The 25,991-nt window shown below is 43.0% G+C and overlaps 1 protein-coding gene across 1 annotated transcript in view; it reads right to left on the bottom strand.

Annotated features, from left to right (window-relative positions):
* LOC128350555 (leucine-rich melanocyte differentiation-associated protein-like) overlaps positions 1-25,474 on the bottom strand; it is a 36,141-nt gene extending 10,667 nt beyond the window's left edge. Inside the window, exon 1 of the mRNA XM_053308966.1 lies at positions 25,211-25,474. Within this exon, the coding sequence (XP_053164941.1) occupies positions 25,211-25,249 (39 nt within the window). The 5' untranslated portion in view covers positions 25,250-25,474. The remainder of the gene's footprint in view (positions 1-25,210) is intronic.
* Between the last annotated feature and the right edge of the window lie 517 nt (positions 25,475-25,991).

The following is a 25,991-nucleotide window of genomic DNA, read 5'->3' as shown; positions in this document are numbered from 1 at the left end:
AAAGACTTGGAAAATGTTTAATATAAAATGTAAAAGATAATGTAAAGGTATTAACTATAGATTCATAAAATGTGCCAAGCTAAACATAAAAACAATATAAGAAAGCAAAAACTGAAAGACATGTGTAGCGCTATAGATTCCACATTCCATAGCATTCATTACTCATGAGCAGAGGGCATCCAAAGCGATATTTTGTATGTAGGTAAAAACCATAAGGCTTTTTTGTTGAATCCCTTTTAAAAATAATTAAATAATCAAAATATTTACAATAATATAATTTATAAGTATATAAATCCCATCCTTATTTATAATATACCGGTACAAAGCATTTGACATAGTTAAAGAAAGAGAGCCCTCAAACTAGTGCTACTCCTGTTTGTTCATTCTGTTTCTGACACCAACAGCCAGCCTCCAGATATATATATGTGTGTGTGTGTGTTTATTTATTTATTTATTTCAATTAACAAATGTATATACCACCCTAAACCTATGTCTCTGGGTGATTTACAATAAAAACAATAGAAATTAAAACATTAAAACAATTTAACATAATGTTAAAACTATTAAAAACTAAATCTAATTAAAAGCTTGGGTGTTACTTGTTTATTTACGATCTTAGATCAAACATCAATAGACACAGAATATACACAGTAAAGAGAGAAAACAAAAACGGAAACAAAATCTAAAATGTTATCAAATACATAAAATCAGGAACCTTTGACAGTAACCGATTGCTGTGCTCTAGCTTCTCTTAGTTTGGTCAATGTGTAACAGAATTTAGCAACCGCCAGGGATATTGTTGTAATATGTACAGTGTAAGCTTGGGTGAATAAATGTGTCTTAACTGCCCTTTTTTAAGTTGCCAGAGATGGGGAGGCTCTTATTCAACAGGGAGTGAATTCCAGAGCCTCAAGGCAGCAACGGAGAAGGCCCGTCCCTGAGTAGCCACCAGATAGTGATGTGCACGAACTGGTCCTGAGGCCATTTTAGAGGCCTGTGAACCGGTTTGAGTGTGGCCCGGTCCAGCGGTCTGATGCTGGGGGGGAGGGTCTTGCTTTAAGGGCAGGGGGGTTGTACTCCCCCCCCCTGCTTTTCCCCCTCTAGCACTCCGTTTTTTGGTGAAGTTTTCGGAGCGGCAGCATTCCTCACTGCTGCTCCAGCCCCCATTGTTGACCGGAAAAAGCAGAAGTAGCTGAAGCGCTTGTGCATGCCGCTGCGTGCCCATGCCACATTGCATGCGCACACAGCGCAGCAGACGTGCGTGGCAGCGGGCACATGCGCGGCAACTACTTCTGCTTTTTCCAGTCAACAAGGGGGGCTGGGGCGGCAGGGAGGAACGCTGCCGCCCCAAAAACTTCACCACAAAACGGAGCGCCGGAGGGGGAAAAGTGGCGGGAGGGATAAGTACAACTCCCCTTCCTTAAAGCAAGACACACACCCGGCATCGGACCATGCCTCCGTGGTCCGTGCACAACCCTACCACCAGACAAGCCAGTGGCAACTGTAGAGAAAGCTCTCCAGATGATCTCAATGGGCAGTGGGGGTCATGGTGAAAAAGACACTCTCTTAAATACCCAGGGCCTAAGCTATTTAAGGCTTTATAGATTATAACCAGCACTATGTATTTTACCTGGAAACTTAGCAGCAACCAGTGTAGCTCTTTCAACACAGAAGTAATATAGTCGCTCTGTGATGACCCAGAGACCAACCTGGCTGCCATATTCTGCACCAACTGTAATTACCATATTACATACAAAGGCAGTCCCACATAGAGTGCATTGCTGTAGTCATATCTAGAGGTTACCAGCAGACGTACCACTGTTCAGAGGTAGTTTATCTTGAGAAATGCAGCTGGTGTGTCAGCCAAAGCTGATAAAAAGCACCTCTGGCCACCACCTCAACCTGGAACATCAGGGAGAGGTTAGCATCCAGAAACACCCCCAGACTGCATACCTGTTCCTTCTGGGGAACCCCATACACAACTAGCAGATCAAAATAGTCTCCCGAGTTGTCACCCCACATAATAAAGACATAATAAGTACCTCCATCATATCTGGATTCAGTCTAAGTTTAATATCCCTCATCCAGCCCATTGTTACTAGCACTACTTTTTTGCCGGCTCCCCAAAGCACCTCTGCCCATGTTTGAGACTGCAGGCATATAAGTCTCACTTTTTACATGCTCAGCATCGTGAGCTCTCAGTTTGTTGGCATATTTGGGAACAGTCGCTCAGTAGGTAGTGGGACAGTTACCCCTAAGATTTAGCAGCTGCAAAAGAGCCAAATTGAATGGGAGCTCACCTCGTGCCTTCCCCATGCTGGGGAACACCTGAGTAGACTCCCAAAGTTAACTCAAGACAGTTAACTCTCCAAGCTCTCTCTGCATGATTGACCCTCCTTTGGTTTACCTCCCCTCCATAGATGCCTCAAACGAGCTGAAAGGCAGTTATCTCAGCAGGGAAGTCAGATAAGGTGAGTGAACAGTGCACTCACTCCCTATCAAAAGAAGGCTGGAGAGAGTGATAGGAACTTGGAGATGTACCCATTAAAATGCTGATTAGTCCACTAGGTGTTTCTGACCCAGAAGAGTTCCCGTGTTTGCACATTCAGCCACTCCATTTGCATCATCTTATTCACTCATTGTGTTGTAGTGCAGCACAGCAGACAAGACAATAGGATCTTTTGAGATTCCCTGGAACTGCCCTAGTCAAGAAAGAAGGTTAATTTATATACCCCAGACATGTTCTTGGGTATATCAAATGCCATTTCCAAGATCCAGTGTGCTCTTTTACAACCCTCTTGGAGTCATGAGCAGCTTGGACAATTTGCTGCTCACACGCCAGGCTGTGTCCAGCTTTTTGTGCCAATTTCCAGATCAGTTCCCTGGCCTAACCTGATCTGCCCAGTCTTCCTCGCCAACATAGGAAGCTGGGTCCATGGAGGTGGTACTCTTGTAAATTCGCCTCTGTCATTGAACCCCTCCTGCCTTCTCACCCCTGCTTTTGACTGAATTGTCCCTGAGGAATGAGGTCATTCAGTTGTTCAAGAAGCCCCAAGGTTTCTGCACTAGTAGAAGCTCAGGTAATATGAACATTTGCCCCTCGCTGAGCCCATCTCTATCTCTGCTCCTTTTTCTGAAATCCCATTGCCTCCTTCTCTAAGCCTTTTTCTCTAGCCCAGGGAATGCATACAATTAGGATTTTAAGCTGAAACGCCTCTTTGCAGATGAATGTATCTTTAATAAAAGTTTGTTTTAATAAAAGGCAGTATATAAATTTAACAATAAATTAAGACAGACAAATAAATAAATGGTAAAGTGTGCCATCAAGTCAATTTCGACTCCTGGCACCCACAGAGCCCTGTGGTTTTCTTTGGTAGAATACAGGAGGGGTTTACCATTGCCTCCTCCCGCACAGTATGAGATGATGCCTTTCAGCATATTCCTATATTGCTGCTACTTGATATAGGATTGCTTTAATCACACATTTCTCTCCACGGAACCCCTCCCTTCAACAAACCCTTCTTATGATTTTTCAAACTTCAATCTTGCCTCAGTCCCATTATTTCCTGGGTCCATAACTTTGTGTAAATTTAATCTGATGTGGAGCTGCCCTACCCAGAGCTAATTTCCCCACACAAAGCCCAAACACAATTTTTGGTGTGTTTACCAGTCATCCCAGATGCAGTTCCCATCATTGCCTCCAGGCAGGCATTCTGAGAGGTTATGCCTTCTCCTGATGATGTTGACATGGAGAAATAAATGTGGGTGTCATCAGCATACTGAACACTCCCTGCACCAAGTCTCCTGATGATCTCTCCCAGCGGTTTCATGTAGATCTTAAAAATCACTGGACACAGTATGGAGCCCTGAGGGACACCATACAAAAGCTCAGATTTTGAAGAGCAACAGTCTCCAAGTGACACCATCTAGAATCTGCACAAGAGGTAGAAGCAGCGGAACTACTGCAGAGCAGGTCCTCCCACCCCCAAACCCTTCAGATGTTCTAGAAGGATACTATGGGCCATAGTATTGAAAGCCGCTGAAAGATACATCAACAGAGTCACACTCCCTCTGTCAATTCCCATTGGAAATCATCCTTCAGGCCCACCAAGGTAGTCTCCACCCCATAGCCCACCCAAAAGCCAGTTTGAAATCAGTTTCCTCCCAGCCTGGAATTGGGAGGCCACAACCCTCTCAATTACCTTGCCCATCCACTGAAGGTTGGAGACAGGCCTACAGTTGCTTAACTCTAAGAGATCCAATGTAGGCTTCTTTAGAAGAGGTCTAATAATTGCTCCTTGAAACTAGGAAGCATCCTGCCCTCCCTCAGAGAAGCATTTATAATCCCTGCCAGGCCTTCTATAACAACCCCCCTGGATGACAGTATAAGCCAAGTCAGACAAAGGTCAAGAAACGAGGTGGTAGGCCATGCCGTTCCAATCCGCTTGTCCACATCCTCAAAAGTCACAAAATGAAACTGATCCAGCCTACGCACATAAGAGGAGTCGCTGGACACCTCTGCATCATACACTGCAGTAATTATGGATCTGAATCCAAGTTGGCCCAAATACGACAGATTTTATCTACAAGGATCTAAAAAAAAAAAAAAATTTATATAGGCTCTACATGCATAAAATCCCAAATCATCAGCTCACATCACACAGTTGGTTCCTGAATTTTATTCTGGGAGATTAACCACATGAAGTGGGCCCATATGCTTTGGATTTCTCTCTCTCTCTCTCTCTCTCTCACACACACACACACACACACACACCCTATTTGAATGTTACACCTTCTAATGAACAGCCAGTGGCAATGGTATATTGGGTGGATGGGGAGGTGAGGTGCTGTTTCACTTTTGTTCCCATCATGTAGTGGGAAGTGATCATCCAATCTGGCCCACACTATGCTGGGGTCTCAGTTGTTACTGAAGCAATAATCCAAGAGCTGCAGAAGCAATAAACTAAGTCTTTCACTTGCAGACAGTTCCATATACTCAAATTCATTTTGGAATATTGTATACATACCCAGTTACTGGCAAAACTGATGCCTTATTTTACTCCAGCTGCAGATGGACTTTGACACTTGGTTCCCACTCAAAGGTGACACTGAAAAATTAATGTGTTTTTTAAAAAAAATCCTACACTGAATCCTTAAACAGGTAAGAAAAATTTGGCAATAGTATTTCAAACGGTTCATGCTATACCACATCAGATAAATATGAATCACAACTGTGAATGACAGCTATGTTACTTGGGGATAAGAGCCCATGAAAATGTTAAACTTTACTTCCAAATATAGGTGGTCAGGATAAAGACAAGTCACAGGATCTTGGATGAAAACTAGTATAACTTTTCATGCTTCCCCACTTTTCAAATTGGTAGGCAGCTCCAAAAGCCACTTTTTACAAGGTCTGTTCCTTGTGAGGAAGAACTACTGGAGACCAAGTGCTTCAACCTGAGCAGCTTGTACATCTCCAGTAGTCACCAACCATAAATACGCCTTGGGGTTGTTTTTAGCGAGAGGCAGTATATAAATCTAACAATAAATAAAATAAATAAAATAAAATACTGATTTAAGCAAATCTCGCCTAGCAATCAATGCTCCAAAAGAAATACTTTTAGTTATATAAGAGCACAGAGAAGAATTAGTGATCTCCCATACACAGCAAGGATATACCTATCGAATGTCCATCTCTAAACAAATATGTAACATTCTTGACAAACATTATACCTTAAAGAGCGAGTCCAAACTTAGGTTATTTCAGATACAGCAGTCATAAAACCATGGATAATGTTGCACAAGAATGACATACTGTGAATGTTTGTCTTGCTACACATAAGTATGATTGAAGCAGTAAGGCTTAATCAAAGTCTCCAATGAGTTCTATCACCACACAATAAGCAATTCATATAAAGATTGGGCAAAGCTGATCAAGTGTTTTTGAAACATGGTCTATTTGTAAGTTTTTACTCTGTGAGAATAATTTCTGATAACTTCCTATTGAGTTGGGATTAGTTTAACAGAAAAGCAATATCTATGCTCAATTCTGAGTTCACTTTTTAAGAAATTGGTCTTATGAAGTTCCCATTTGTCTTTGAAGTTCCTATTTCTTCAGATTCAAGATAAGAACAAGAAAATAAGAGTCAGGCAAGTTATGTTTGGATGATATTTCATGTTCTTCAAAATACAACCTACTCTACATGACAACTTGCCAGTGCATCCTCTAACTTTACAAATCACCCTTGTGGTTCAGCTGGTCTTAAAATGATTGCAATCTGATAACAGAGCATTCCATCCCCTTTAATTCATCCTTGTTCTGTAACTTCATCTGAGAAAGAGATAGCCGACTACAGAGAAATAGTTTTACTGTGAATACATGAGCTGAAAAAATAAAAAGCTCAGAGTTCATTCTTGCAATTTCCTCTCCCTTCTCAAGGCATCTGTCATCCCTTCCCTTGCAATAAATTTTGCTTCAGGACAAAGGCTCGCCTTTCACAGTCTCCAGAAAGTTAAAAAGGAAGAGAGATTTCTTTGGGAGGGATGGTGGTCTAATTATTTGGAAGTCCACTCCAGAATCAGAAAACATGTTCCAATTGTCTGCTGCCACTCATCCTAAAAGATCCCAAAGCTATTTACAAGATAGATATGCATGCAAACCAAATAAAATGAATACACAAGCTATTCCTGTCTCTAAAATGTGGCCATTTTAGTTCTGGAGAAAAGAGCAGAATGTTTTTATCATCAAGGGAAACATTTTGTATGAACTACTCTTCTTTTCAGAGTCAGTTCTCACATTTCTGATGGCTAGATCACAGAGCCACCCAAAAGAGCCAAGTTTTAAATCTTAATTTGTACTAATCAGATATTAGGCTCTGATGGAACAGCAATTAAGTCATAGTTTAGTTTTGTTTCACTGAATTGTCAAATACACAATACAGTTTATATTACATGGTAAAACCATACATGGATGTTATGTGGGGTCTGAAATGCCCCCATTATTAATTACTATGGGGTCCTATCCCCCCTCATAACTTATTCATACACTTTTTCTTTCAATTCAAAGCCTCCTTGAAGCGTAAATTATATATGCTCACCCAGAAGAGTTAATGAATTCTTATCTTGACTGCTACATTAATATAAAGTAACTATTTGTTGATAAGTTGCAGTTTTCACCATGATGAGGTTATTTAGATGCCCAATAGCTCGAGCATGCAAGCATTTCATTTTTCCCCACTAACTGAGCTCTGATCTCACTTTTAGAGAAACTCTCAATTTTTCAGTGAGGGGGTGGAAGAAGAAGGAGAGATTTAAGTACTAAAGGTACTTTACTCCATCTTATTTATTTGTTATTTCTCCGTGTAAACAGCCCTGAGCCATTTTTGGAAGGGCGATATAGAAATTGAAAGAAGAAAGGAGGAAGGAAAGAACAAATACAAAAAGTATGAAATGGCATAAGTTAAAGAAAATATACTTATGTCCTTCTGGGGTTAGTTATGACCATTCCCATAGGAGGAGTATTTGGACCTGATGTCTATTATAGCTCAACCTCCAAATTATAGGAAGTATGGTCACATTCACACGCAATGTGAAACCAGGTCACCTGGCCCATAGTTAATGTTTGAAACTGTGAATTGCATTGCAGACGTTTGTCCAACCACAGTCCGGCAATCTCCAGTTGCAGGACAGAGGAGCCCCTCTCTCTTCCTGGTCCACCGAGGCCACACCCCAGCAAGCTCTGTAGCACTCGCATCGCCAGACTGCAGGCAAGGCATCAGCGTGTCACTAGAGCAACTACAATTGGTCATGATCTTGAAGGGGGTGTGCCGAGCACAACCGTAACTTTTTGGAATGGTCCACCCATCGCCAGGGAAAGGGCATTTAAATCCCTTTAAATGCCATGCCAGTGCTTCCTCTGATAGCAATTGCACTGCCACCCTCCTAAAAGTTCCAAAACAAAACTGTCTCCCACAAGCACAATTTCTGTCTGGGGGCACTATTTCCCTGTCACTCAGGAAAGGGAAGGGAATATGACAACTTCCTAGGTGGGGATATGTATATGAGAGAAGGCAAAGGATCCTGGAGTTTGGCCTGCTGTGACCAAAGATGCTCTTGTGAGGGGCTCAACCTTGCAAAGCAGTCAATGCAGACCAAACCACACTCCTGCCCCCATAGTGGCTTGTCACCAGTGGACTAGCACTCTCATGAAAGGGCTAGTCTATTGAGGAGGACTTTAGGCATGTCTGTGTCTTCATGCCAAATTTCAACTGAAATAACATTCCTCAGTGTTGTAAAGAGCTTGTGGTTCTACAGACACAGTATGCTTGTATGTTGGCATTTGATATCAGGACATCTATGCCTTTGTACTTATTGCAGTCTCATCAGATTCTGCAGCTGATTTCTGAAAAGTGTGTGCAAGTAAATATTTTATACTAGCTTAACCCGCACACACTACTACTTGATTGCTCCCCTCACCCCCTGCCACAGCCCCCTTCATCTCAGATATCTCTCCACCCTCACCTGAGCCACACTCCTGCTCCTCCTCCTTCATCTGGTTGCTTCCATCCCCCTCACCCCTCTTGGTCATGGCTGCAGCATTGCTGGCGCCTATTGGCCAAGCTGCATCTCCCTATCCCCAGAGACCTCCCCACCCTCATCCGAGCCCCGCTCCTGCTCTTCCCCACAGGAGCAGGAGCAGTGGTTGACTGGGTCCTCCCTCGCTGCTGCCGCCACCTTAGCCACTTGTTCCCCTCCGGCCACTGACAGGCCCAGGCCCATTCCTTGCCTGCCTCCCTTTGCCAATGGCTTCAGTATCCCCACACAGCAGCTGTAGTTGACTGGGCCCTTCCTTGCTGCCAATAGGCACCGCTATGGCTGCTCATTCCCCTCAGGCCACTGACAGGCTCGGGTCCATCTCTTGCCCTTCCTTCTTTTCCATCCCTTGCCCTCTCTTCTTTTTCTCTCCTCCACTTGCCTTTCCCCTCTATCTTTCTTCCCCTCCTTCTGAGTGAACAGATCTTGTTCATTTTGTTTCCTCATCTAATTCACACAACAGCAGCCTCCTCCTGAAGGGGCTCTTTCCTCCCTCACAACTCCTCTCTTCACAGACCCCTGCCCACTATCATATTCATTCATATATATATATATATATATATATATATATATATATATATATATATATATATATAAAACCATCACAGGCTCCTCCTCCATATCTGCATATAGAATCCCCACTTCCCAATCACCACGGTGTTTCTGCTCGCGAACTCTTGCAAGAACTGCCATACATGGGATTAGCCATGGGTATGCCTTAGAGATAGCTAGATGGTGCTCCATGCTGTAGACTATACTACAGATACTGCAGGAGGAAGTACAAGATTACTTTTACTAAATTTTTGTCAGCTATGCATTGTAAGAGAATGGAATGCCATTCTGCACTTGTGACAGTAAAAAATGCTTGCCATTCATCACTATTGTTCCCAACTGGCCACACACATGCACATACGAGAGCCAGCGTGGTGTAGTGGTTAGAGTGCTGGACTAGGACCGAGAAGATCTGAGTTCAAATCCCCATTCAGCCATGATACTTGCTGGGTGACTCTGGGCCAGTCACTTCTCTCTCAGCCTAACCTACTTCACAGGGTTGTTGTGAGGAGAAACTTAAGTATGTAGTACACCACTCTGGGCTCCTTGGAGGAAGAGCAGGATATAAAATGTAAATAATAATAATACACTTTTTTCTTGTGCCTTTAACAGCAGCTGGGTACAGTGGTCCCTCTAATTTTTTTCCATCTCTATGCGGAATGAGTTTTGTTCTGGGCGGCAGTATCAAGGTAGTGTGCGCGCATGTGCATTCCGAATGGGGCCTTTCTAACCTGAGCAGACACCCAAAAACTTGCGAGTGCGCACACATGTGTGCACGCCTTAGAGGGAACAGTGGCTGGCAGGGCACATGCCCCAGGCGCCACTTGAAGGGGGGCGCCATTTTATAAAAAATTTTAAAAAAATTAAAAGGCTGCTGAAAACAAAATAGCCACCATGCATGATCAAATGGCCTCTGTTAGGCCCTAGGCCATGCCAGGCCTTGCAGAGGCCATTTCAGCATGCGCAGTGGCCATTTTGTTTTCAGTGGCCATTTTTAAAAAAAAGATTATTTTTTAAAATGGCCACCGCACATGCTCAAATGGTCCCTGCGAGGCCCTAGAGGCCAGCAGGGGGAGGGGGAACCTTTACAGACACCCCCCCTCACAGCCTTTAGGAAGGCCCCCCGAAAGGGCTATAGGTAAAGAATTTTTTTAAAAAATTAATATAATATAAGACACTGTAGACATATTCAGATTGGCACTATGTACAGAGAATCAAGGCTTGTGAATACTAAGCTGAAGTTTATGAGCTAGGATTGTATTCATTTGCTCTTACTTTGCTTCTTGTGATAAGTGAGTTAAATGTGATGTCTTAATAATATGGATATTAATGGTGAGTTTGTCTTTGAATCAGTGTGAAATCCTTAATATTAAGGCCCACTGGGAGTTTCTTGCTCTCTTTCTCTCATTTTAACTGTCTTTCTGAAAGACTAGAATATATTCCAAGCAGTGACACAGTTTACTCTGCATATCCTTTAATTATTTTCAGAGTATCTGGGGAAAGTAAAATTCTCCATTTATTTTTTAAACGTATATAATAAAGATGCTACAATGCATAGTAGGGAATTAGAGAGGCACTTCTGTTCAGTTTTCCAAGTAAACCTCCACATAGTCTTTGGGTATTTCATGAGCCCCAGCATACTAAAATTTGTCATTTTCCAGCATTTTTTGGTCTGGCTACGTCCACTGCTAAATAGTTTTTGAAATATTAAAAGATTAACAAGCTTGACTTGTATTTTTCAGCTGATCTTATGGTAAAGTAATCTGAAAGATGGGTGTCAGATGTTTGGACATGGGGCGCAATTTCAGTGTTTGCCCTAGGCGCTATTTTCCCTAGATATGCCTCTGGTGGCTGAGTATGCAAAAATCATCAGGTGAAGCTTTTCACAGCATGAGAGCAAGTATCACCTGCTAATGTCTACAGAGTATGCTACTGTTAAATGGTGCAAGAGCCAGCAGAAGGTTTTGCAGCCTGAGCAACTGCCTTCTCCTACACAAATCTGCTTGGGCACTTAAATAAGTCTCCAGTCTCCCAACCTTCAGAGATAAGCTAGGTGGGGACATGGCCTTGTTTGGGTGGTACCCTGGCTATGGTATACTCTTCCGAGAAAGGTTCTCCTGGCACAGAGTTTAATGCCTTTTTAGTAGTAGGTGAAAATATATTTCTTTTCCTAGGCCTTTTAGGTTTGGTAGTTTACACCAAGGCTGTTTGATTTATACACATATCTAAATTTCTGAATTATAATTGTGTTTTAATAATTGTAAGCCATCCTGAAAGTCTTTTTGATTGAGAAGTGGGGTATGAACTATTTGTAATGAATATAAGTTGATATGTCTGTGATGCAATGTGCATATTAACACTTCAGTTCTCTTCAAAAAGACTACTGTGCAAAAAATGAGTACTTTAATGGATATTTCTTGACTGCATTCACTTCAAGAAGGAGGGTATTTTTTTTAAAAGAAGAAAGCACCCAATCAAGGTAAATAAAAGCAGTAGGAAGTTAGTCTTCCCTTCATAAGAGTTATCTGGCAGGGGTCCTGTGTCTTTCTCTGTTACATAACAGATAGAAATCCTCAAAAAGTAGTCACAGAAGCAGAACAACAACATCATTTGAATCTAAAAAGAGAAACAGTAGTGAAAGGGGCTGCTTAATCCTCCCCCTTCAAGCTGCTTTTGCACACATTGGGTGGGGGGAGTGATCAGGAGACTGTTACATACATTTGCCACGCAATATCCAGTTTTACCATTACCTAGTTTTTTTTCACACATGCATATTTGCCTGCTTACCTCTCAGACCCCTGCAGCAATTCACTCCACAGCACATTGTGAAATGTCACCTCTGACAAAGTAGAATTCTTTTTGCCCTGTAGTTTACCTATTTGTTTTTTGTTAGTCACTTTAGTTTTTAACTTAGAATGTAACTTTTAATGTTGCCTTGTTTGCATGTTTTTGTGCACCGCCCAGAGTCTTCGGAGTGGGTGGTATACTAAATGTTTCTAATAAATAAAATAAATAAATAAAAATTCAGTCCAGTACTGAAGGACAGTAAATCTGCCTTAGAAGCAGGGAGGTGAAAAATGTTCACAAGGTTTTCAATGGTACAAATAGACCAAAGTGGCTGTTTGGAGTAGATGTATGCTTATTACATTGGTGGTACAACAGTCTCAGCACTTCCTGCCCAAGGACTAATCTAGAATAGTGTTTTAGGCCAACATCCACTACCTGGTTATTTTTCCCAGCACACGTGGGCACCATGTGGGGGGCAGGAGGAGTGAGCACAATTTGCATCTGAGGTCTGGGAAACGTAAATAGCACACTGAAGGATGAAGACGGCCATTGCTGCTACCCACCACTGTCCTGTAAGCTTTCCAAGAGACAGAGTCCAATGAGGAAGGCTTACCAGGTGGTAGTGAGCAACAGACCTCTTTCAGAGATCAGCTGAGTAGACCCTCAGGCCCAGTTTCAACCTGGCCAACCCCTGGTACCAACCTTTAAGACAGCACAGAGGTTATGTAGCTGCTTCCTTCTTATTGCCTAGATTGAAAGTACATTACGTAAGAACAAAGCTGCAAATACTCTCAGACCTATTGTTTTAATAAGTGTCTCATATGTTTCAAGCACAGCTCTTCACTAGGGTAAGTAAATTTAATATTCAAGTGAAAGAGTGCCATCTATCAGATCTTTGATATCCTCTATCACTCAGATCTGATAGAAAACACTTCTCAAACTAAATATTTGAAGGGTTATGTTGATATTCCCCATGTCGTCACCACAAAGTGCAGTACCTTGACATCTGCTGAATCCAACTTGGCTTTGTTGGAGCCAGGACCCTGGCAACATCAGCTCTCAGCTACAATGTGTCATAGAAACCACTGGGGGGGATCATGGATAAAAGTGCTGGACTCCTCCCCTCTTTGTTTTTCCAGTGTTAGTCTCCATTTTGTCTCTCCAGAGATGGCTGGTTTTTTTGGTCTCTCTCTCTCACCATGAGCTACAGCTGAAATAAGCTGCAGGCTCTTTCACATTTGTCTGTAACCTTTTCTTTAAATAAATCCTTGTAGTTTTTTCAATACTAAAGAACTGTCTCAAGACCTCTTGCTTTGCTGTGCTCTCACCAAACTGATTTTGATCTGCTATTTAGGGACTGAACTACCATTCTTCCCCTACAGGCTTCCCTCCCATCCCTTGCCAGGAACACAAGCAAGATTTCCAGCAATGTTTTCCACAAGCCCTAAGGCACTGAACTTTGAACCTGGAGGCACTGTGACAGTTTTTTGGAGAGAGTAACAGGCCAGAGAGACTGTGACAGCTTCCAAAAATACAGGTGGTCACATCTTAGCATAGAGGAATATGAGACTAGTTAGAAAAGTCCAAATTACTCAAACTAGATGGTATTAGAAGATTAACTTTTAAGCTTGCTACCTTGTCAATGGAGTCCAACAGAAGATAGCACCTAAACCCTTTGGGAGCAATTCAGCTACTAGTATTGTAAATTAATACAGAAGTTATAGATACAAAAAAGTTGAGATTAGTAGCACATTTTACATTCATTATGATCAAGGAACATTCTATGAAGCATAAAGTCAAAGAGCCATAATAAAAAAATATGACAGATAATGAATGCAAAGTGCTTTGAGCACTCTACAGCACTATATAAATGATATTACTATTTCCCACCACTAAATACATAACCATCTAAAAGTACTTTGTACTTCATTAGGGCTTTCTGCATCCCCTTTGAACTAACACTCACATTCTATACCACAACCAATCCCAATGCTATTTTTAAAAGCACTGGAGATCCATCCAGATGTTTCTAAGATAAATTGGGGAGAGGGTCACCTGGCATAAACACCCAAAAACGTATAAAGATTAAGCCCAACCTCTAGGTTTATTTCAAATTTTAAAATAAAGTTTGCTTGAAATGGGGTCTTCAGTTGTGCTCCCAAGAGGCCAGAAACCACAAAAAGAAACCATTTTACTGTGGGCTGCTGTGACCACAAGTTGCTAACCTTTGCTTATTCAGGCAATTGTTTGGATTTAGCCAATATATGCTGGCATACAGGTGCATAACTATAATAGGGCAAGGGGTGACAGTTGTCTGGGGGCTCACTGCCTTGGGGGCCCCCCAGAAGCAAGTCACATGACTGATTCCCCCAGCCACGCACCCACCCAGGCTTCCTTCAATTGTATTCATTCTCTGAAATTGATGCGAGTGTTAAGACTTGGAGCTACCAGAACAGCATGTCTTTCTCTAGTACCATTAAATGACTTACATCATCCACAATTTACAAAACCTTTTAAAAAATAATTTAGGATGATGTTCTATTGTGACACATAGGTGTGTTATATCTATATCTATAAATTTTACTGTACTATGCTTTTGTTACCACTATTCAGCTTCATTTAAGATTTCTTTACTTCATTCATGAGCTGAGCTTCAGTGGGGGGGTGGGGGCATTTTAAAATCTTGTCTCTGGGCCCACTCCAACCTTGCTACACCCCTGCTGGCATAGCACTCTTGACATTCCTTCACATAGCCCAAATTGGTCCCTCAAGGGCCCCACAGGAACCCTGGCAGTTCCACATGGCATAAAAATTGCATTGTTCTCTCGCTTTCTCTCACCAGCTTGTATTCTGTGCTCACCCATTTGGGCGTTCAGAAACAAGCCTCACTGAGGATGTTGAGGCCTACATAATCATGGCCTTCCTGGTGGCTTTGGGAAATCCTTATATTTCAGTGACACTGAAGCTTTATTCATTATTATCAAGCACTGGAGGGTAGGACACTTCTCTGGAAACAATGTAGGCTAAGGGATAATGAGTTCAGGATAAGCAAATAGATCCCAAAACAAGGAAAACATTGGCTGCCTACTCCCATATTAAACACCCCACATATTCCTGGGACCCACTGTTTCATATAGCATTTTGAAATAAACCTTGTGTGAAAAGCTGATGTTCTCTGGTGAATCACCATTCTTTATAACACATTCTTGTAAATCCAGTTCTCAATACATGGGCTACAAATCAGTGAAATAGCTCTATGGGTACCAGCAGAGCTTCTGCACAGCCAGCAATGGAAAGGGAACTACTAACCCCATATGCAAACAGAACTCCCTAGACAGCAACAGAAGCACTAGGCACCACTAGGACCCTATAATATAGCCATTGGGTGAAATCAGTAGTACTACCAGGGCTGGCAGCACCAGAATAAGCAGCACAGTCAGATAAGTATCTTGCACCCTGTCTCTTCCTCTCTCCTACTGCGGGATTTCTGCAGTAACTTGGAGGAAAGGCACTTTTCATGTACATGGAGTGCTTTTCTCCTTTATAAGTTATGTATATAAAGAGCAGTTCCCCATGGGCTCAGTTCTGTTTATGTTCAGGGTGGGAGCATTAATGTGAAATACACCATTGCTTTTCTTTCAGAAATCTAACATGTGGAACAAAGTTTGTCCAGCCTCAGAAATGCACTCTGCCTCTTCTGTGCTCCCCCAATCTCCCCCCACCCACCAATGCTGCCACTGGGTAAATTCAGCACAAACTTAAGTGTACTTACATTCTACTGATATCAACTGAATTCAAAATGCGCTTGCAACCAAATCCTGAACAGGTTTGCTCATATGCAAGAACATTTAGTATTGCAGCCTGCCGTGCAATTTCCAAGTACCCCTGATTTCAGTGGGACTTGTTTCAGTAAGATTGTGCTTCAGTTTGTGTCCTGAAAGTATCCTTATAACACCAAAATGAGCCCAAAAAAATTATAGGACAAGGAAAGGTTAGAAGAAAGTTAAAATAAACTTCACCCCAGAGTTTCAGAATATCTAATAAATTAACCCAGATTAGTTCCAGCAGCATCTCCATATTGCTGCTGCTCCTGGCTTCAGAAATTGCCTTGACTTACAAAACACAGCTGTATAGAAGGTTTACTCACTGAGTGCTTCAATATCCAGATAGTTTTGTTTTTAGCCATGTGGATATTGAACTATGGGGGGGGGGAACTCCCACATGGAGAGGTTGCTTTAATTGTTTTTGTCTATTTGTCACTTTGGGTTTTCCTTGGGGCAAAGGAGGCAGGCCATAGATACAAAATTAAATCTCAGAAATCACATGAATTTGGAATTTAAATTATTTAGAAGCAAGTCAATACAATTTACCAGGTTCAATAAGCAGAGAGTACATTCATACTGTTGTCTCTCCCCTCCACCTAGCCAATGTCCAGTGAGATGGTAAAGATCAACATGCATTCCAACCTTCACAGCACAGACAGAGCATGTATTCAGTCAGCTTCAAAAAACCTGAACTCACCTGCAGTCCAACTTTTACGCAACCAAAGAGCAGCAAGGAGCTTTTTGCCCACTGTCTACAGAAATTGAGGCTTGAGAGGATGGAGAGAAATATAGAATTCTAGAGTTGGGAGGGAACTTGGAGGTCTTCTAGTCCCCCTGCTCCATGAAGGAAACTGCTACATGTGCCGAATAGCTCCTACAGTTAGGAAATGCTTTGTCATGTCTAACCTGACTATTTCCTTGTCATTTCAACCCACTGATTCTACTCCTACCCCCAAGAGCAACAGAACAAATCTGTTACTTCTTCCATGTGACAGTTCTTCAGATACCTGAAGACAGCTAGCATCTCTCTCCTTGATTGATTAAGTGCTGTCAAGTCAGTGTCAGCTCTTAGCGACCACGTAGATAGATTCTCTCCAGGATGATCTGTCTTCAACTTGGCCTTTAAGGTCTCTCAGTGGTGCATTCATTGCTGTCATAATCGAGTCCATCCACCTTGCTGCTGGTCGTTCTCTTCTCTTGCCTTCAACTTTTCCCAGCATTATGGACTTCACATAATGTATCCAAAGTATGATAGTTTGAGCCTGGTCATTTGTACCTCAAGTGAAGAGTCTGGATTCATTTGTCCTATGATCCATTTGTTTGTTTTCCTGGCTGTCCATATCTCCTTAGTCGTCTCTTTTCCAGGCTAAACATAACCAGCTTCTTCAACTGTTCTTCATAGGATTTAGTTTCCAGATCTCTCACCATCTTTGTTGACCTCTCACTATCTTTGTCCTCTGAACCTGTTCCAGTGTATCAATATTCTTCTTAAATCACAGTGCCCAGAACTGGACACAGTATTCCACGTGAGCAGCACAGAACAGAACTATCAAGTCTTGTGATCCGGACACTGTGAGCCATCACAGGCTGGTTCATGATGGCTGTAAAGCTACAAAGTGTCTTGGATGATACATATCATCTAGATCCTTTTCAACCTGACTTCCACCCAACATTTGGGACAAACACTGCCTTGGTCACCCTGCTGGATGACCTTTGCAGGGAATTAGATAGGGTGAGTACATCCTTGTTAGTTCTGCTGGATTTCTCAGCAGCATTTGATACAGTTGACTAGGGATGTGCAAACCAGTTTGAATTCGAACCAGGTCAGTTCAATGGTTCGAATTTGAGCCAAACTAGCCATCAGGTTCAAGCTGCAGGTTCAAATTCGAACCAAACTGGGGGTGGTTTGATTTGAACCAGTTCGAACTTGCAAAAGTGGGTGGGGTGGTATCTGGTACCCATGAGTACCTACCACCCAAACCCCAAAGCAATCAGACACTTGTACAATTTTTTCTATGAATTTTTGAAATTTATTTTTATTTTTTTCTCATGGGGTATAATGGGACTCAAACCAGCCCATTATTCCCTTTTGTGGATCACCCATGGGTTCCAACAACCACCCAAACTCCAAAGCAATCGGACACTCCTACAACTTTTTATGAATATCTGAAATATTTGTAATTATTTTTCTCATCAGGTATAATGGGACCCAAACCAACCCATTATCCCCTATTGTGGAGCACCTAGGGGCACAAAGGTGGGATGGGCAGTAGGCACACAGGGGTGCCTACCACCCACAAAACCCCAAGGCAATCGGACACTCCTCCGATTATTGGTGAATTTTTAAAGTTTTTTTAAAATTCCTCATAGGGAATAATGAGGATTGCAGCAAATGTATAGCTTCACGTTGGGGGGAAAGGGGTGGCCTAGAGCAGAGTGTGGTGGGTGGTAGTTCCCAAGCGGGGCAAGGAAGCTATCAGAATTATTTGAAAGGAATTGGGCAAAGGGCTTAAAATATTTCAAATATTCATAAAAAGTCGTAGGAGTGTCCGATTGCTTCAGAGTTTGGGTGGTTGTTTGAACCTATGGGTGCTCCACAATAGGGAATAATGGGCTGGTTCGAGTCCCATTATATCCTATTAGAAAAAAATAAAAATAAATTTCAAAAATTCATAGAAAAAGTTGTACGAGTGTCCGATTGCTTTGGGGTTTGGGTGGTAGATACCCATGGGTGCCAGCTACCATCCCACCCACTTTTGGAGGTTCAAACCAGTTTAAATTCAAACCAGACCAGGGGGGTTCAAGAAAAACCAAAACTGAACCTCCCCCTCCTGGTTCAAACCCAGTTTGAATTTGAACCGAACTGAGCAAACCGGTTTTGTGCACATCCCTACCGTTGACATGGTATCCTTCTGTACCACTTCTTGGATATTCTATTGCATTAGTGGTTCTGGTCCTTTCTTGGGGTGGGGGAAGTTCCAGAAGGTGGTGCTGGGGGACTTCTGCTCAATTCCTTGGCCACTGGCCTATGGGGTCCCACAGGGCTCAGTTTTGTCCCCCATGCTGTTTTAACATCTACATGAAATGGCTGGAAGAGGTGATCAGCTTGTTTGAACTGAAGCGTCATCGGTATGCAGATGATACTCAGCTCTACGTCTCTTTGTCATCAGATCCTAGGGAGGCAGTGGATGTACTGATCCAGGGGCTCAAGGCACTGAAGGGCTGGATGTGGCCTAGCAATCTGGGATTAAATCTAGACAAGACAGAGGTGCTGTTGGTCAGTAGGAAATCCAATAGAGCAGGGAACCAGTTCTGCACAGGGCTGTACTCCCCTTGAAAGAGCAAGTGTGCAGCTTGGGGGTATTGCTGGATCCAGCTCTATTTTTGGATGCTTAGATGGAGGCAGTAGCCAAGGGAGCCTTTAGACAGTTTCGCTAGTTTGCCAGCTGCACCTCTGTCTTGAGAAGGCAGATCTGGCCACAGTTACCCATGCCTTAGAAATTGAATAATAAATAATAAATAATAAATAAATAGAGGAGGAGGAAGACACGTCATGGCTAGTTTACTTCAACGCACTCCTCCAAGCAGCAGCAGGAAAGGACCAAAGGGCCATGCATCCCGTTCCCCCGCCCCCAGTGTTGTCCATGCCCCATACAAATATGATGATGATTTTCAACCAAAGTTTCCAAAGCGATTTACACAGATATAAATAAATATAATGGCTGCCTGTCCCCAAAGGGCTCACAAACTAAAAGAAAGACATAAGATAGATACCAGCAACAGCCACTGGAGGGATGCTGTGCTGGGGATGGACAGGGCTAGTTGCTCTCCCCCTGCTAAATAAAGAGAATCGCCACTTTTAAAAGGTGCTCCTTTGATCAGTTAGTAGGCAATGTTGGTGTACGTCCAACACTAATGCAAATGTCATGGCTGGCACAAGCAGCAGTGGGGCAGCTGTGAAGTGATCAGTGGTAACCTGTCCCTGAGCTGCCACCAAACCCACTTACACAGCTGGTGTTGGCTATTCCCCCCCCCCCCCCAGCTTCTTATTGTTTGAGAGTTGATAAGCATCCCCTCTACTCCCTCCTCCAGGTCATTTTTTTGGACAGCATGGGGCAAAGGACAGGACCTGGAAGCACTCCACTAAAAACCTCTCTTCAGGTGCAAGACAGAGTATTTGTGGCAGGAGAAGACTTTTAAAGCCCTGAATTGTTTTGCTGTGAGGCAGCCTTAGCTGCTGTTTTATCAGTATCACATCATAAAGCTGTTGATATTATAATGGAATGGTGGGTCCTTACTTGACTGGCCATTCTTCTGTGAGTTGTTCATTGGCTACTGGCTGAAGAGGCCCAGAGGATGTTTCTTGCATGGCTGCTAATGGCTGATTATTTTGAATGAATGATACCATAATGGGTCTGGCAAAAAGCAACCAGGAACACACACACCCAAAAGGAGGGGCTGAAGGTGACATTCTGACCCACTTCCTCCTCTGCAAGGGGTGTGGGTGTGTGAAGAAAGCAGGCAAGCTGCTGTGGGCAGAGACCAGATATTTTAAGCTGGAATAGAAGCTGCCGGACAGGAGCTGCAGCACTTTAGGATGAAAGGGTCACACTTGAGGAAACTGATGCCTTCTAGCAGTCAGCACCAGATTGATCAGCTATCTTTCCAACATCTATCCAAGGCTCGACCTGTAAAGCTGTGTAAGTAAGCCAAATATTATAAGGACACTGTAAGTCTGAAGTGACTCTTTCCAACCTACCTCACAGGGTTGTTGCGAGGATAAAGCTAACCATGTATAACCACTCTGGGCTCCTCGGAGGAAGAGCAGTATATTAAATACATACATACAAAAACCCAAGGCACACTACAAACACCTCAAGCTTCTTACTATGCAGGGAAGTGGGGCGAGGCATTGTAACAAGAGCTACTGAAGAAAACTGTTCCAAAGCAGATCTTCCAGTGCTTAAAAAGCTTGTGCCAATGGGTTGCACAGTAAGATTGATTTTTTTCCCCAGTAGGTACAAACATTTTACCCTTCCAACAAAAACTCTGTACCATTTCAGCAGCATCCATCCATCCTAAAATATATATTTGTGCTGTGAAGTAACCATCCTTTCATAAGAGGCTCATACCACTTGGGATGGGATGGATACATTTTCTAACCCCACAAACCATTCACAGCACTACAATTCATGTTGCTATCCATTGCAACAATCACAAGAGGCCCATTCACACATTATGTGCAACACTTGTATGAGTGTACAGTGTACACAGGTACAGATCTGTACACAAGAACAGTCATTCACATGTTATGTTGAACACAGCTGCAGAAGTACACTTCCTATCGGTACCAAGCATTGGTACATGCACTGGCCTGTACCCAGGTTCACTTTTTAAATGAACATAGGTACAGTCATTCACATGTATGAGTGTACAGATATCTGTAGACTCGTAAAGCATAATATCTGAATTGGCCTAAGAATATATCCCACAACAGTAGTGCAAGGCCATACGATATCTCTCTTAGCACAAGATGACAAGCCCTGACAGGGGGAAAAAACACTCTTTGCTTTTCTGGAGGAGAGTGACACAGACCAACTCACCCTTCAGGCAGGCAAGAATCCCTGTTATCTACAACTGACATCTTCAGGAAGAGTCCAGGTGAATGCAAGCCACTATTCTTTATAGGTCAGTTTGGTTCTCTCTGAGCAAAGAGACACAGGACAGAGCTATGGAAACTGACAGAAGCTTGGGAACACTTCATTAGGGATGTGCACAAAACGAGCTTCGTGCACAGGTTCAGTGCCCGGTCTGAACATGAGCAAGACTTTTTAAAAGGAACAGAGCAGGTCCTTACCTGCTCTCAGCCAGCCCACGCAACTTCCTGCTGCAACAGCACCCCCAAGAACTCACACACAGCGCAGGCATGCACATGGCCTCTGTGCATGCACGGATGCCATTTGTGTGGTCAGCAACACCATGCTGATCATGCAAATGGAATCCACACATGCATGGATGTCATGTGCATGCTGACGCCATGTGTCAGTTCTTGAGTAAATGCCATCTCTGCAGGAAGATACATGGGGTGGTGGAGAGCAGGTAAGGACCTGCCCTACCCCCTTTTAAAGGTCCTGCTTGCCGATCCCACCCCCCTGGTGCCAAACCCATTTTGACCTTGCCCAAACCACTTTGGCACCAACCAAACCTGTGCACGTACCTCGGTCTGTGCACATCCCTACATGGGAGGCCTTAGATAATTTTTACCATAGCAGGGGACGGGAGCCATGTTGGAGTTCCAGACTGCATTTTACACAGGACTCCTGTGCCTTTAATACAGGCAAGGGAGGGAGAATTTTAGCAGATGCAGCTTCTTAGAACTAAAGCTCTTCAATAAGGGGAGTTGCACTGCAAACGTTATTCCTTCAATGCAGGTATTAAAGACACAACTTAATTCCATCTGTCATCTGCCAAATAGCTCCACACAAGCACATACAAGGACTGCATTCCTATGAAAACCTACTTGATAATAAACCCCACAAAGCTCAAGGGAACTTCTGAGCAAATATACTTACTAGGAACTTCCATGGAACTCACTGAGATTTATATATCTAGGATCAGGCTGTTAATCTGTTAGAACAGATTATCTATTATATTATTTAGAGTCCTCTCTTGTGTCACCTCTGACAAGGAAAGTCTCAAGGCTAGTTCTCAGTTATCAGTCCTAGATACAGCCAAAGATTAGCATACCATGAGGTTGACTATCTTCTAGCAAGGAGCTCAAGATTACCAAGCTATAGATAGCACATGGGATTCCTTAGCTGGGCAAAAGATTTATCACACACACAAAAGGTACTTCTTCACACAATGTATAATTAATTTCTGTAATTCACTGCTGCAAGATATAGCAATGAACACTAGCCTGAATGACTTAAACAGATGATTAAACCAATTCATGGGAGATAGTTAATTGTGGTTGTGAGACCTATGGCTGCCAAATAGAACTTCCATGTTCAGAGGTGGTATACCTCTAAATACTAGTTGCAGGGAAGTGGGAGCAAAGTGGGGAGACTATTGCTTTGAGGCCCTGCTAGTGGGTTTACAACATAGGAAGCTGCCAAATACTGAGTCAGACCATAGGTCCATCTCGCTCAGTATTGTCTGCACAGACTGGCAGCCGCTTCTCCAAGGTTGCAGGCAGGAATCTGTCTCAGCCCTATCTTGGAGATGCCAGGGAAGGAACTTGGAGCCTAGATGCTCTTCCCAGAGCAGCTCCATCTCCTAAGGGGAATATCTTACAGTGCTCACACTTCTAGTCTCCCTTTCATATGCAACCAGAGTGGATCCTGCTTAGCTTAAGGGGACAAGTCATGCTTGCTACCACAAGACCAGCTCTCTTCCCAACATCTCTTCTGATGTTTCTCAGAAGCATCTGGCTGAGATGCTAGTCTCTGCTGGAAACAGGATACTCGACTAGATAGTCCTTTGATCTACTCCTACCACAAGGTTCTCCTTGTGTTATTGCCTGATTAATTGCTTCTGAACGGCAACTTCTAGCAAAAATAAATGCCCAGTTCTTGAACAATTAAGCTTCATAAATTATAATGCAATATTAAATGTATTGATTTACAAAAGAAAACAGATACCGGAATATACTATGAAATGTGTACTGTGCAGATATGTTCCTATCTTTTAACAAGAAACAAAGCTTGACCAAAAACAGTTATTTCTACCCTTTAATATGACTATGTATTATTGATAACTACTTAATATTATTGAATATGACGGTTAGGCATTGGCAATAAACCCCATTTTAGAAGCAAAAAGGAAACACATACCATTTATTTATTTTTTTATTTTGTTTTATTACATTTATATCCAACTCTTCCTCCAAGGAGCCCAGAGCGGTGTACTACATACTTGAGTTTCTCCTCACAACAACCCTGTGAAGTAGGTTAGGCTGAGACAGAAGTGACTGACCCAGAGGCACCCAGCTAGTATCATGGCTGAATGGGGATTTGCATTCGTGTCTCCCCGGTCCTAGTCCAGCACTCTAACCATCACACCACACTGGCTCCACATACCATATTGAATGCATGCAATTTTGTTTTAATCATTTCCTATTTTTCAAGCACAACTTCACAGTACAACTGTGTGGGGACTCACCACAACTGATCTGAAACACGTGCTGAACCCTCCCTCCTCGTGGATATGAGGCTTTAATACAGCCTATTTTAAATATGAGATTGTAATATTGACAGCTAGTGTAATATAATGGCTAAGTCAGAGCTACGAATCAGGAATAATATGAGGCAAGAACATAGGAAGCTGCCATATACTGAGTCAGACCATTGGTCTATCTAGCTCAGTATAGTCTTCACAGACTGGCAGTGGCTTCTCCAAGGTTGGAGACAGGAGCCTTTCTCAGCCCTATCTTGGAGATGCCCGGGAGGGAACTTGGAACTTTCTGCTCTTCCCAGAGCGGCCCCATCCCCTGAGGGGAGTATCTTAAAGTGCTCACACATGTAGTCTCCCATTCATATGCAACCAGGGTGGACCCTGCTTAGCTAAGGGGACAAGTAATGCTTGCTACCAACAAGACCAGCTCTCCTCTCCCTCAGGTGAGGAAGCACCTCAGAAAACAATTACTATACACAACCCATTAAACAGACAGCTCCTGCTCAATACGCTTGCAGGAAGTTCCTTCCTGGCTCAAGTCTCATCTCTGCCATTAACTTCATAGTGGCCATAGGCAAGCTGCTGTTCTCCCGCTCAGCCCCACCCCCACCCCTTGCAATATGGGAATAATAATACTGTCTTACCTTGCAGGGCTGTCATAAAAATTACCAACACAATGTACATAAAGTGCTTTGAATACATGAACCCATTACACAGAGACTAAAAAAAACAAACCAATAAGGTCAATTAAAGCAATAGCTCACAACAAAATGTAAAGCAATAATAAGTGACATTAATTCTTCAGAAAAACACAGAACTCCTAAAACGTTTCAGTTGAAGATGCTAGAATTATTTCTTACCATCACCACCCCATAAAATGCAAACACTGTAGTACAACGTGAGAGTGTTTCCCCAACTCCACCCATAATTTGACGCTATGGGCGGTTGAAACCAAGAAGAAAAAGGGCGGGATTCCTTCTCTCCCTCCACCCCCCATCCCCAAAGGGTCAGGCGTTTCTGATAATATTGGCACAAGAAACTTGGGTTAAGAAAAGCAAAATGTTTTAGAGGTTTTGGAAAGGCAAGTGCAACTCTATGAGCAACCAGAGACTGCATAGAAGAGAGATACGAAAAAAAGCTCAGTTCTGAAGACATTTCGTAAATAAAGCATGCAATGCATCCTGCATGCTTCAAGGGGGGAAGAAAAGGGGTGACCTATTCCAAAGTGCTTCTGTTGCTTCAAAAGGACGGGGAGGGAGAGAGGGAGAGAAAGCACTTACTTGAGTTCCATTTACCACGACCCCTGCCATCTCTGCCATGTATTCCCAGCGGGGGCTGAGTGAGCGTTTGGCCCGGCTAGCTTACAGCTTCTTGGAAAGAGGGGCGGGGGTGTAACCAGGTGTGAGTCTAGTCGGTTAAATGAAAACAGCGAGAGTCGGGTACAAAAGTTCCAGGCGCTCTCCACTCTGCCTGCAACACACACAACTTCTCAGGGCTTTTACTTCCTCGCTGCAGTCAGCTGATCCTGAAGGCGGAAGAGCCACTTTTTGCTACATTCGCAACAGCAACTTCCACTGCCTGGGACACTCTCTCAAGCAGGCGCGGAGGCTCCGGTTATGCTCCTGTTCCCGTGAGCGGTACCTTATGTGGTCGTAGATTTTTCTCGCACGATGCGAAGAGTAGGTTCCAGTCCTTCTAGGCGCACTCTTAGTGGAGACTAGGGAGTCGCGCTGTCAAGGCTGAGCTCTCATGCATACTTACCTGGAAGTAAGTCCCATTCAGTCTGGTTAGGCTGCAGTCCTAAGTAAGCAGTTACTTAGGAAAAAGCCGCATTTGAACTCAGTGGGACTTGCTTCTCTTAGAAAGCATGCATAGGAGGATCCGGCATTAAGCACAGCTACTTGGAAATAGGTCTCGTTGAAATGAACTGGATGTGTAACTTCTGAATCGATTGTATGCTTCCTTAAGACAGGTATAGTCTTAGGCCTGGTCTAACTCATGCAGCAGGTGACAATTTTTGTCATGCAGTGGGTTGACAATTTTTTTAAAAAAAATTTTTTT

This window comes from Hemicordylus capensis, chromosome 3 (assembly GCF_027244095.1).
Source record: "Hemicordylus capensis ecotype Gifberg chromosome 3, rHemCap1.1.pri, whole genome shotgun sequence".
Taxonomy (NCBI): Eukaryota; Metazoa; Chordata; class Lepidosauria; order Squamata; family Cordylidae; genus Hemicordylus; species Hemicordylus capensis.
The sequence above is the reverse complement of the archived record's forward strand: the minus strand, read 5'-3'. Positions and strand labels throughout refer to the sequence as shown.